General features: G+C 40.9%; 1 protein-coding gene across 1 annotated transcript in view; it reads right to left on the bottom strand.

The window, feature by feature from the left end:
* Positions 1–14150, bottom strand: part of MAMDC2 (MAM domain containing 2) — a 151000-nt gene that overhangs the window by 39496 nt on the left and 97354 nt on the right. The window contains exons 5-7 of the mRNA XM_073670206.1: positions 2905–3042; positions 1870–2126; positions 1343–1436 (exon numbers count right to left, since the gene is read on the bottom strand). Coding sequence (XP_073526307.1) covers positions 1343–1436; positions 1870–2126; positions 2905–3042 — 489 coding nt within the window. The remainder of the gene's footprint in view (positions 1–1342; positions 1437–1869; positions 2127–2904; positions 3043–14150) is intronic.

Here is a 14150-nt window from a genome sequence, read left to right as displayed (position 1 = left end):
TGACTTAAATATGAGTGTCTGAGCAAAGGGTCTGAATACTTATGACCATGTGATATTTCAGTTTTTCTTTTTTAATAAATTTGCAAAAATTTCAACATTTCAGTTTTTTTCAGTCAAGATGGGGTGCAGAGTGTACATTAATGAGAAAAAAAATTAACTTTTTAGAATTTACCAATGGCTGCAATGAAAAAAGAGTGAAAAACTTAAAGGGGTCTGAATACTTTCCATACCCACTGTAGAATATCTCTATATACAATTCAGATTAATGTGGTTTATGTATAGCAGACTCCCATTTGCATTAAATTACTGGGTAGTCTGTTGACAGGAATAGTGGATGTAATAATCTCCCAAATTATGTTACTAAGGCTTGAAAATTTGATAAAGAAAAAAACTTTGTCAATTATTTTTAATGTATGTTTCTTGAAAAGGTTTAGAGGTGGATAAGTCATTGTCATTGTTACACCATTAACACCTTGATTTGATGCTTATAACACATGCAAAACACTGAAAAAATAGCATGGACCGCACCTCCAAAAAATCATACACTGATCTAATACCGCTAGGCAAAAATATATATTAATTAACATGAGGTTCTCAGTTTAACATTCTGATCATACTGTATGAAGCCCACTGCCACATCACAGGAAACCTCTCAGTGGGTCCTAACTTTTGTTGCCTTAAAAGAGCATCGTCGTGCGCTAATCACCGCCGCAGCGACAATGCATCAGCTGACAGGCGGCCTGGTGTCTCACAGTGCCCATGCTGCAAGACTGAGTCCCCATGACTTCTGACCGCACAGCACCACACCAAGAATGGCCACCACACAGCACAAACATCAAATGAAAGGAGCCATCAAAGTCACCTTCCTCAAGCTCTGAAATGAGGGCAAAAATAGGCTAGACCCTCTTTGCAGTCTCCTGCTAATTAAAACCACCTGTGCCAAATGGTAGGAGTGCTGGTCCAAGAAAGGGGACAGATCATGCAATACATTGACGTGAAGTGACGTGGCAGTGGACTCCATACAGCCGGATCAGAATGTTACACTAAGAACCTCATGTTCAATTATGTATATTTTTGCCTAGATGCAATAGATCAATGTATGATTTTTGGAGGTGCTGTCCATTTTCTTTTTTCAGCATACTTATAGCACATGCTTATATGGAAAACTCTGTCTCCACTGCTCCCTGTTAGGAATTTAGACAGTTAATTTATGTCATATTTGGAGTAGATCATCTTCACCTTTTCTAATGGTATATTTTAGAGATGAGAAAAATGCAGAAAGTAACATTCTGTAGTCAAAAACTGAGACGTAAATAGGTAGACAGACATAGGTAACCCATACCTCTTTCTTCACTGCAATATTCAGCAGAAAATGAAATATCATCCACAGCTACATATCCTGCTTGGATGCCATTGAATGCAACTTCAAAGACAATCTGAAATATGGAAACAACATTTTAATTGTGTGACACAAATTACATGGGAATCCTTTCTTATAAAGAGTTGTCAGCTTTGGACAATCTCTTATGGTCAGAAGGTTTAGACACTAATCTGATCACAAGCTGTCCTGCTACTGGAAACCCCACTGAATAGCTGTAATCTGGGAAATTCAGCACTATGTGTTTCATTCTCCTACAGCTATACTCAAGGGGAAACTATAAATTACATGGTGCTCATTGGAATCAATTTACTAGCATGTGTTGGGTCCTTCTGCTGTGGCTACTGAATTCAAACTTCTAAATGGAGGACCTTATCCTTGGACAGTGGTGCTCACAGCTTCATTTACTGTCAAGTTGGTTATGTGCTTAAAAGGAAAATAACCTAATAATAAAACAAGGACCTACTACACATATATTATAATAAACCTACCTCCAATGGGTATAATGCATTTAAATCAACCTCAGCCAGGTTCCATTCTCCTTGCCTCACATCATTCATTTTCCAGATTTCCTCATAGGATCCATGTAAGTCTCTAGTATAGACCATAAAAATGTTGCTACTTTCTCGATGAATCTGGTAATAAAAGGAAAGGCAGCCGGATATGGGAGTAACAATCATAGGAGACACCAACTGTGCTACTTCTTGGAACTGCTTGGCATAAACGGAGTCAACATACATATAGTGTCCTGTTAAATAAAAAAGAGAAATTGGGAAAGGTAGCATATCATTTATTTATTGTCCATTTATAGCATGATCAGTATGATCCCCAAGAACAACGTCTTACTTTGTGCAACAAGATATTATACTTAGAACACAAACTTATACAATATCCAATACTTAGCATCTGCAACAGAAATTAAGTATATACCCAACAAAAATGCCACACCTTATAAATAGTTAAAATATATCATTAATTTTTATAGGTTATTTAAAAACATATCCCCCTAAGGAAGGCAATGAGCGAAACACGTATTGTGGCATGAGTAACCCGAGATTCTTTTGGGTAAATTATCTATCTACCATCCTATATCTGTTATTGGATATGATCTAACATGCTTTTGTAACGCTACCTTATCAATATATGGGAGTTCTTTAGCATTTGCCCTTTTTTACTTACATGAATGTTTTCTATATAGGTATGGTTTGTTATATTCTTACTTACATTTTAGTGTGTATTACTCAGTATGAAAGAATTTATGCACTTGCACATTTGTTTTCCCATGTAACAGATATATGTATGACCTATTAAGTTAATTGAATGTATTGTCATTTTTTTTTAATTTTAAGATTTTTTTTTTATCATGTATATAATTAATACAATCTGATCTCCCCTTTTCTGTGCTTATCATTTCCCTGGAACTAGTAAATATATGTCTTATGATATGTTTTTAAATATTAAATTATCTATTTTAACTATTTATACAGTGTGGCATTTTTGTAGGGCATGTAAGATATTATACTTACCAAAGTCACTGCCAAGTGTGTGGTCTCTTGGCATAATAGCTTGAGCATTTCTGATGTTGCCTCCTCCAACAAACCAGTTTACATTTGGGTTCCAGCTGTTTACGTAGCCACAGAGATGGTTTTCTTCAAAATCACACTCTGCAATGATATAAAAGCAGTCAAAATTGTGATAATCACATACATAGATCATCATTAATATGATGATATTCATCATAGAAGGCATTTTCTTTATGGATATTTGGAAAAAAACAATAATCCTTGAGTATCCAAACAACAATTATTTCGTTTTCTGTGGCAAGAGCACAAAAGGCTGAATTATAACCATGTAATTTTTTATAGGTTTCGTATTCCTTACCTTTCCTCTCCCCAGTTGTGTTGCTACAGTGGCTATAACATTTTCTTTAACAGTATTGTCACACAAGGTGTGGGAAAGACTTAGTGCAACACGAAGGGAAGAGGGAAACGAAGTCCAGACTCTAGGGAAAGGGGGGGAGTGGAGACCTCCTGGCTGATAGAATATCACCCTGTCTCCCCTAACGTCCCTATATTGGCTCTTCACCAATCGTCGCATGCATTCCTCACCCTGTGTTTCACTGGCATTTGGCTAAGGCTAGGGAAGGGAGGAGATGAGCACTAGTCGATCCCAACTGACACTAAAGACAACAAGGCGGGACAAACAAAGGGGAATTGCTTAGCTTTAGACGAATCCAGACAACTGCGCACACGTCTCAACACCAGAGAGGAAGAAGTACTGCTCTTGCTCAAGCCTTCACAAGGAGTAATGAATATTGCCGACACCTCCCTCTGGAAAACAGCAGGTATTTATACACCCAGGCCAGGGTGTTAATTAGCCAGAGGAAGGTAGCCGCTGGGTCCTAGAGACAGCCTCTAAGAAGGTCTATATGCAATACCTCCTTACAGTATAATAAACAATTTAGACATATTAGTCGTCCTTTATTTCATAGCAATATTTTATTACAGTTTATTCAACACAGCAAAACAGAATAAAGTTAAAAAACAGCCCCTAAAAAATTCCCATAAAACCACAGGGGTGGTGTGGTCCACCAGTTGTCTTAATTGGCAGACGTAGTACTTTGTACACCCCGGGGGTGCTTGGGTGGTGTGTGGATACCGCCATGGCAGCTGGTTTGTATCTTTACTTATTATACAACTAATTATGTGGAGGAATATATAAGTGTTATCGATGGTGACACTATATAATATATATAATATAATATAACAATTGTATCTGATGTAATCATGTAATTCAATTCTTGATGGTAATTTAGCCTATTAATTCATTTATAATTTGTATTGCATTGGGTTATTATATACCTTTTGGGACTGCACAATTAAACTTGCTATTATATACCGGCATTGTGCGCCCATCAGATTGTACAATTAATTCTGCTTGCACTGTGTAGGGTGACTTAATATACAGCCAGGTGCTGTGTGTTAAGTCACCTTATACAGTGGACCACAAAGGATGGAACTTGATATAGACCTCCCTGTATTCAATTGAATGCATTAATTTATGTCATGCGATAAGTATACTGTTGATACTGATATATATTGAATCGAATTGTACAAAGCACTACCTCTGCCAATTAAGACAACTGGTGGACCACACCACCCCTGTGGTTTTATGGGAAATTTTTAGGGGCTGTTTTTTAACTTTATTCTGTTTTACTGTGTTGAATAAACTGTAATAAAATATTGCTATGAAATAACGGACGACTAATTTGTCTAAATTGTTTATTATACTGTAAGGAGGTATTGAATATAGACTTTATCAATTTGGATTACTCCTTGTGATTTATTTATGGATCTATATATCCTTTATGTGGTTATTAGCCTCTAAGAAGGTGTCTGAAATGCCAAACGTAGAGATCTCCTGCAACCCACTGCAGGGCGACTGTCTGTCACTTCTGACACACCCGTGACAAATATGCATATGAACGGGAAAACAATGCAGAATTCTTAATATGAAGCCTCATTTAAAAGTCTATTTTTCTCTTATACAGTGGGTACGGAAAGTATTCAGACCCCTTTCAATTTTTCACTCTTTGTTTCATTGCAGCCATTTGGTAAATTCTAAAAAGTTATTTTTTTTCTCATTAAAGTACACTCTGCACCCCATCTTGACTGAAAAAAAACAGAAATGTAGAAATTTTTACAAATTTATTCAAAAAGAAAAAACTGAAATATCACATGGTCATAAGTATTCAGACCCTTTGCTCAGTATTGAGTAGAAGCACCCTTTTGAGCTAGTACAGCCATGAGTCTTCTTGGGAATGATGCAACAAGTTTTTCACACCTGGATTTGGGAATCCTCTGCCATTCTTCCTTGCAGATCCCCTCCAGTTCCGTCAGGTTGGATGGTGAATGTTGGTGGACAGCCATTTTCAGGTCTCTCCAGAGATGCTCTGGGTTTAGGTCAGGGCTCTGGGCCAGTCAAGAATGGTCACAGAGTTGTTCTGAAGCCACTCCTTTGTTATTTTAGCTGTGTGCTTAGGGTCATTGTCTCGTTGGAAGGTGAACCTTCCGCCAAGTCTGAGGTCCAGAGCACTCTGGAAGAGGTTTTCATCCAGGATATCTCTGTACTTGGCCGCATTAATGTTTCCTTCAATTGCAACCAGTCATCCTGTCCCTGCAGCTGAAAAACACCCCCATAGCATGATGCTGCCACCACGTTTCACTGTTGGGATTGTATTGGGCAGGTGATGAGCAGTGCCTGGTTTTCTCCACACATACCGCTTAGAATTATCACCAAAAAGTTCTATCTTCGACTCATCAGACCAGAGAATGTTATTTCTCATAGTCTGGGAGTCCTTCATGTTTTTTGAGCAAACTCTATGTGGGTTTTCATATGTCTTGCACTGAGGAGAGGCTTCTGTTGGGCCACTCTGCCATAAAGGCCTGACTGGTGGAGGGCTGCAGTGATAGTTGACTTTGTGGAACTTTCTCCCATCTCCCTACTGCATCTCTGGAGCTCAGCCACAGTGATCCTGTGGTTCTTCTTTACATCTCTCACCAAGGCTCTTCTCCCACGATTGCTCAGTTTGGCTGGACGGCCAGGTCTAGGAAGACTTCTGGTGGTCCCAAACTTCTTCCATTTAAGGATTATGGAGGCCACTGTGCTCTTAGCAACCTTGAGTAATGCAGAAATTCTTTTAGAACCTTGGCCAGATCTGTGCCTTGCCACAATTCTGTCTCTGAGGTTCTTGGGCAGTTCCTTTGAGCTCATGATTCTCATTTGGTCTGACATGCCCTGTGAGCTGTGAGGTCTTATATAGACAGGTGTGTGCCTTTCCAAATCAAGTCCTATCAGTTTAATTAAACACAGCTGGACTCCAATGAAGGAGTAGAACCATCTCAAGGAGGATCACAAGGAAATGGACAGCATGTGACTTAAATATGAGTGTCTGAGCAAAGGGTCTGAATACTTATGACCATGTGATATTTCAGTTTTTCTTTTTTAATAGATTTGCAAAAATTTCTACATTTCTGTTTTTTTTCAGTCAAGATGGGGTGCAGAGTGTACTTTAATGAGAAAAAAAATGAACTTTTTAGAATTTACCAAATGGCTGCAATGAAACAAGTAGTGAAAAATTTAAAGGGGTCTGAATACTATCCGTACCCACTGTATATTGTATTAGTGTTTTTCATATATCGAGCATATAATCTGTGGATTTTTGTGTATGGTGTGTACGCAAAAAAATCACGTAGACATATTAGTTTTTGATTTGGATAAAATTTACCCATACAAGTCTATGGGTCTGTGAAAAATCTCTGACATTACACATTACCATCCATGTGCAATCTTTAAAATGTATATATCTACCGTATATTCCGGCGTATAAGACGACTTTTGAAGACTGAAAAATCTTCTGTCTAGTCTGGGGTCGTCTTATACGCCGGTAATGCTTTTGAACTTTCAGAAATTGACATGCGGGAATACTCTGGGGGTGTTAATAAGCTGCCGTGGCCGTATCCCTGCCATGTCGGAGTTAATATAAGGTGGAGGGAGTTAAAATACGGCGGCGGTAGGTCCAGACAGTCAGCGCTTCTGTGCTGAAACTGACACATCGCTGCGTATTCCCAGCTCCGGACACAGCGCAGGACTTCTGTGCCGACAGCTTTCACTTGTCACAGAAGCGCTGCGCTGTGTCCGGAGCTGGGAAGTTCGCATCGCTTCTGTGACAATATATGAAAAGCCGGCAATTCAGCAGCGGCATAAGCCGGCACCCGACAATTTAGAATAGAAAGAATAGAGCATCACACATAGATTAGATAGATAGAAACATGTCAGTCACATATATATGAAGTACAGTGACAGTATTGCTTACTGTACTTGTCATTTAGTGTAAAGGATTTATTAAAACAAATATTAGTGTTTTCATGCACCGTCTCTTTAAAAAAGCCGGCCGGCAATTCAGCAGCGGTACCCGACAATTTAGAATAGAAAGAATAGAGCATCACACATAGATTAGATAGATGGAAACATGTCAGTCACATATATAAGAAGTACAGTGATAGTGCTGGTTACTGTACTTGTCATCTAGTGTTAAAATAACGGATTTATTTAAAAAAAAATTGGCATGGGGTTCCCCTTAATTTTAGTCTCTAGCGGAGGTTAAGCAGACAGCTGGGGCAGATGTTTGAAGCCTGGGAAGGGGGTAATACCCACGGAGCTTCCCAGGCTACTAATATCAGCCCCCAGCTGAATACCTAGCCTTTACTAGCTATTAAAATGGGGGATCCCAAAAAAATGATGTGGGGTCCCCCCTATTTTAATAGCTAGCAAAGGCTAGGCAGACAGCTGGAGGCTGATATTAATAGCCCAGGAAGGGTGCCATGAATATTGGCCCCCTCCCAGGCTAGAAACACCAGCCGTCAGCCACCCCAGAAATGGCGCATCCATAGGATGCGCCAATTCTGGCACTTAGCCTCGCTCTTCCCACTGCCCTGTAGCGGTGGCAGTGGGGTAATAGGGCTGGGGTTGATGTCAGCTTATAATGCCAGCTGACATCAAGCCCAGGTTAGTAATGGAGAGGCGTCTATAAGACACCCCCATTACTAACCTCATAGTCAAAGTTAAAAGAAAACACAAACACCCAGAATAAAGTCCTTTAATTGAAATAAACACACAATTCTTTATTGTTCTAAATTAAACCATACTTACCATCACGCCCATTCCAGCTGAAGCCAACGATCTCCTGCAATAAAAGTAAAATAATAAAGCAACCTCATCCTTACCTCTCCATGGTTCCCACGACAGCTTCAGCTCTGCTACATCGAGATGACAGGCTGGACCGCAGCAGAACGCTGCCATCCAGCCTGTCATCCCGCAGACACTGAGAAGCGCAGGCATGCTTGCGCTCCTCAGTGTCTCGCTGTGACGGCATCCAGATGAGCCGACAATGAACTCAGCTCACCTCCTGGACGTCCGTCACTGACAGCGTGGGAAACTTCTACTGCGCATGCGGGGAGCAGGAGAATTTTCCCACGCTGTCAGTGACGTGCATGAGGTGAGCCGAGTTCATTGGACATGATCTCGGCTCATCTGGATGCCGTCACAGTCAGACACTGAGGAGCACAAGCATGCCTGCGCTTCTCAGTGTCTGCCGCATGGCAAGCTGAACGGCAGCGTTCTGCTGCGGTGCAGCCTGTCATGTGAATGTAGCAGAGCTGGATCGGTCCTGGGAACCATGGAGAGGTAAGGATGAGGTTGCTTTATTATTTTACTTTTATTGCAGGAGATCGTTGGCTTCAGCTGGAATGGGCGTGATGGTAAGTATGGTTTAATTTAGAACATTAAAAAATTGTGTCTTTATTTCAATTAAAGGACTTTATTCTGGGTGTTGTGTTTTTTTTAATTACTTTACTAGAAATTCATGGCGGTCATGTCTAATATTGGCGTGACCCCATGAATTTCAGGCTTAGGGCCAGCTGATAATGCCAAGCTGGCCCTAACCCCTTTATTACCCAGTGAGCCACCGCACCAGGGCCCTGGATGAGTTGGGTACAGCGCCAGAAGATGGCGCTTCTATGAACGCGCCATTTTCTGGGGTGGCTGCGGACTGCAATTTGCAGCGGGGTGGGGGGCAGAAAGCTTGGGCCTCCCTGCGCTGCAGATTCCAGCCCCCAGCTGCCTAGTTGTACCTGGCTGGACACAAAAATAGGGCGAAGCCCCACGTCTTTTTTTTTTTAATTATTTCATGAAATAATTTAAAAAAAAAAGGGCTTCCCTATATTGTTGTGTCCGGCCAGGTACAAATAGGCAGCTGGTGGTTGGGGGCAGCCCGTTCCTGTACCTGGCTGGACACAAAAATATGGCGAAGCCCACGTCAACATTTTTGGGAAAAATTAATTACAAAATTAATAATAATTTAGGGACTGCATCTTTATTAACCCCTCAAGTGTCATTTAGTGTTAAAATAAAGGATTTTTTAAAAAGAAAATTGGCGTGGGATCCCCCATCATTATAGTCTCTAGCGGAGGTTAAGCAGACGGCTGGGGCAGATGTTTGAAGTCTGGGAAGGGGGTAATACCCACGGAGCTTCCCAGGCTACTAATATCAGCCCCCAGCTGAATACCTAGCCTTTACTAGCTATTAGAATGGCGGACCCCCCCAAAAAATGACGTGGGGTCCCCCCTATTTTAATATGTTTATGAGTGACAGTTTTCCTGCTATATACCTGCATGTCATAAGAATTTAAATTAAAAAAGGACCATGTTAAATTCAAATCTGTTTTTTTTTAATTTTTACCGGTGTTTGGTATGCATTGGAAAAGGGGTAGTCTTATACGGTGAATATATCCTAAACTCTATATTTTAACAGGAAAGTAGGGGGGTCGTCTTATACACCAGGTCGTCTTATACGCCGGAATATACGGTATTTTTTCAAGAGAAAATCATTGATGAAACACTGATGGTAAAAACTAATACACAGACCAAACACTGATGAAGATCAGACCATTTTTTGCGTACAAGAAAAATCACTGACATCTAAATGAAGCCTTATACAACTTAATGTTTAACACATTAATGACTGGCGATTTTCCACTTTTGAACTTCTGTTTTTTCCTCTAATTCTTCCAAGAGCCAAACCTTTTAGGTTTTCTGTCATCGACATAGCCATATGATCCTTTCACTTTAACATATGATGTACTTAAAAATGGGTAAAAAATGAGTGGGGTGAAATAATGAAAAAAAAACACTATTCCGCCACTGTTTTTTTCATCTTTTTATGGTATAGCGTGATAAAAATTACATATTCTTACACTATTATACACTATGATTATAGTGATGTCAAAATTCTGAAGTTTTTTTCATATTTTAGTGGTTAAAGTTAATCTGCCACCCGGATTTTGCTGTCCCATCTGAGAGCAGCCTGATGTAGGGGAAAAGACCCTGATTCCAGCGATGTGTCAGTTACTGGGCTGCTTGCTGCAGATTTGATAAAAATCACTATTTTATTTGCTACGGATTTCTCAGTTCTCTGAATGCTGAGATCTGTATAACCCCACCCACACCACAGTTTGGCTGCTTTTTGTGTACACTGTGCATAGGCAAAAAGCTGCAAATCAGTGGTGGGAGTGTGGTTGGACTACCTGGCAGCAGGTTTACTAGTCCTCTAATGATAATCTCCTGCTGATAAAGCGATGATTATATCAAGACAACAGCAAACAGCCTAGAAAGTGACACATCACATCAGGGCCTCTGTTTCTTCATTATGGTGCTCTCAGATTAAATGGCAAAAGCCTGGTGACAGATCCCCTTTAAAGAAAATTCAGAACTTTGTAAAAAAAATGGCTTGTATCACCATTATCTGAGCTCCATAAGTTTTTTATTTTCTGTTGACAGACCTCTATGGGGCATGTTTTTTGCGTGACAAGCTGACATTTTGTTAATTTTTGGAGTATTTACGATGTTTTGAGTACTTTTTGTTTCATTTTTTGGGGTGAAGTGAGGCAACCAAAAACAGCAATTTTGGAGTTTCTTTTCCTTTTATTTCTCAAATTTAAATAATTTAATACTTTGATAGATGTGACTTCATTTCTTTATTTTTACTTTTTTTTTACTTTATTTTTTAGTCCCTTTATGGCAAACGTGTCAAACTGGCCCGTAGGGTGGTTTTTTTTGTCCCTTCAACACCAGAACCACCACCCCTATGTGGGGCCATTATTCTGTATGGAGGATTATTTGGGGCCATTATACTGTATGGAGGACTATGTGGTACCCATTATTCTGTATGGAGGACTATGTAGGGCCCATTATTCTGTATGGAGGACTATGTGGGGCCTATTATTCTGTATGGAGGACTATGTGGGGCCATTATTCTGTATGGAGGACTATGTGGGGCCCATTATTCTGTATGGAGGACTATGTGGGGCCCATTATTCTGTATGGAGGACTATGTGGGGCCCACTATACTATATGGAGCACTATGTGGGGCCCATTATACTGTATGGAGGACTATGTGGGGCCCATTATACTGTATGGAGCACTATGTGGGGCCCATTATACTGTATGGAGGACTATGTGGGGCCCATTATACTGTATGGAGGACTATGTGGGCCCATTATTCTGTATGGAGGACTATGTGGGGCCCATTATTCTGTATGGAGGACTATGTGGGCCCATTATTCTGTATGGAGGACTATGTGGGGCCCATTATTCTGTATGGAGGACTATGTGGGGCCCATTATTCTGTATGGAGGACTATGTGGGGCCCATTATACTGTATGGAGGACTATGTGGGGCCCATTATTCTGTATGGAGGACTATGTTGGGCCATTATACTGTATGGAGGACTATGTGGGGCCATTATACTGTATGGAGGACTATGTGGGGCCCATTATACTGTATGGAGCACTATGTGGGGCCCATTATACTGTATGGAGGTCTATGTTGGGCCCATTATATTGTATGGAGGACTATGTGGGGCCATTATACTGTATGGAGGACTATGTGGGGCCCATTATACTGTATGGAGGACTATGTGGGGCCCATTATACTGTATGGAGGTCTATGTTGGGCCCATTATATTGTATGGAGGACTATGTGGGGCCATTATTCTGTATGGAGGACTATGTGGGGCCCATTATTCTGTATGGAGTATTAGGTGGGGCCATTATACTGTATGACGGACTATGTGGGGCCCATTATACTGTATGGAGCACTATGTGGGGCCCATTATACTGTATGGAGGACTATGTGGGGCCCATTATACTGTATGGAGAACTATGTGGGCCCATTATTCTGTATGGAGGACTATGTGGGGCCCATTATTCTGTATGGAGGACAATGTGGGCCCATTATTCTGTATGGAGGACTATGTGGGGCCCATTATTCTGTATGGAGGACTATGTGGGGCCCATTATTCTGTATGGAGGACTATGTGGGGGGCCCATTATTCTGTATGGAGGACTATGTGGGGCCCATTATACTGTATGGAGGACTATGTGGGGCCCATTATTCTGTATGGAGGACTATGTGGGGCCATTATACTGTATGGAGGACTATGTGGGGCCATTATACTGTATGGAGGACTATGTGGGGCCCATTATACTGTATGGAGCACTATGTGGGGCCCATTATACTGTATGGAGGTCTATATTGGGCCCATTATATTGTATGGAGGACTATGTGGGGCCATTATTCTGTATGGAGGACTATGTGGGGCCTATTATTCTGTATGGAGGACTAGGTGGGGCCATTATACTGTATGGCGGACTATGTGGGGCCCATTATACTGTATGGAGCACAATGTGGGGCCCATTATACTGTATGGAGCACTATGTGGGGCCCATTATACTGTATGGAGCACTATGTGGGGCCCATTATACTGTATGGAGGACTATGTGGGCCCATTATTCTGTATGGGGGACTATGTGGGGCCCATTATTCTGTATGGAGGACTATGTGGGCCCATTATTCTGTATGGAGGACTATGTGGGGCCCATTATTCTGTATGGAGGACTATGTGGGGCCCATTACTCTGTATGGAGGACTATGTGGGGCCCATTATTCTGTATGGAAGACTATGTGGGGCCCATTATTCTGTATGGAGGACTATGTGGGGCCATTATACTGTATGGAGGACTATGTGGGGCCATTATTCTGTATGGAGGACTTTGTGAGGCCATTATACTGTATGGAGGACTATGTAGGGCCATTATTCTGTATGGAGGACTACGTGGGGCCATTATACTGTATGGAGCACAATGTGGGGCCATTAATCTGTATGGAGGACTATGTGGGGCCTATTATTCTGAATTGAAGACTATGTGGGGCCCATTATTCTGTATGGAGGACTGTGTGGGGCCCATTATATTGTATTACTGGTTGGCCCGCTATTTTGTCCAAGTTTTTCATTTTGGCCTTCTGTGTGTTTGAATTTGACATCCCTTCCTTATGGGAACCTGCGATCATTTGATCCCTTATACTATATACTGCAGTATATGGTTAAATTGATATTCTCCTATAAAGTCTAGATGGTCTTCATAGGTGGACCCACATGGCAACCAGGGTCACCCTCTGGCTACCATGGTAACCCATTGATACCTCATGATCACATCACATCATGATGGTTGCCGGTGCAGGCATGCCAGGACAGGTTATGGATAGGTTTATCTATATAAATGCTGCTGTCAAAAATTGACAGCAGCATCTACAGCTCGGACAAAAATTAAGAGACCACTGAACAGTATTCTATTGAAAAGCATGGAAATAATGGTGGAAAGCATGCCAAGACGAATGAAAGCTGTGATTAAAGATCATGGTTAGTCCACCAAATATTGCCAAATATTAATTTCACAGTTCAAAACATGAGTAATTTGAGGTCTGAAAGCGCTGTTTCTTTTTTAGTATTTTGACGATTTCTCATTTGCTGCAAATAAATACAAAATTTTTAGCTTTGAATTTCGGAGACATGTTGTCAGTAGTTTATAGACTAAAACATCAATGTACATTTTACTCAAAAATAAACTTATAAAGAGAAAAATCAGAGAAACTGAAAATTTTGCAGTGGTCTCTTAATTTTTGCCAGAGCTGTGTATGGCTAAACAGTACCACTCGATACTAGCTGCTGTTACAGACAAGTGTCAGGGGTATAACACAACTATATGGTGTGGACTCAGATGCTGAGCACATTCGATCATTCCCTGCACACATATGATGTAAATTGACGTTATATTGTCAAGCATTGGAAAGCTTTTTTTATTGTGTATTTTACATGG

The sequence above is a fragment of the Phyllobates terribilis genome, unplaced genomic scaffold, assembly GCF_046119375.1.
Source record: "Phyllobates terribilis strain yellow unplaced genomic scaffold, ASM4611937v1 Scaffold_1__5_contigs__length_1240528914, whole genome shotgun sequence".
In the NCBI taxonomy this organism is placed as follows: domain Eukaryota; kingdom Metazoa; phylum Chordata; class Amphibia; order Anura; family Dendrobatidae; genus Phyllobates; species Phyllobates terribilis.
Note: the sequence above shows the minus strand (reverse complement) of the source record. Positions and strands in the feature narration are given on the sequence as shown.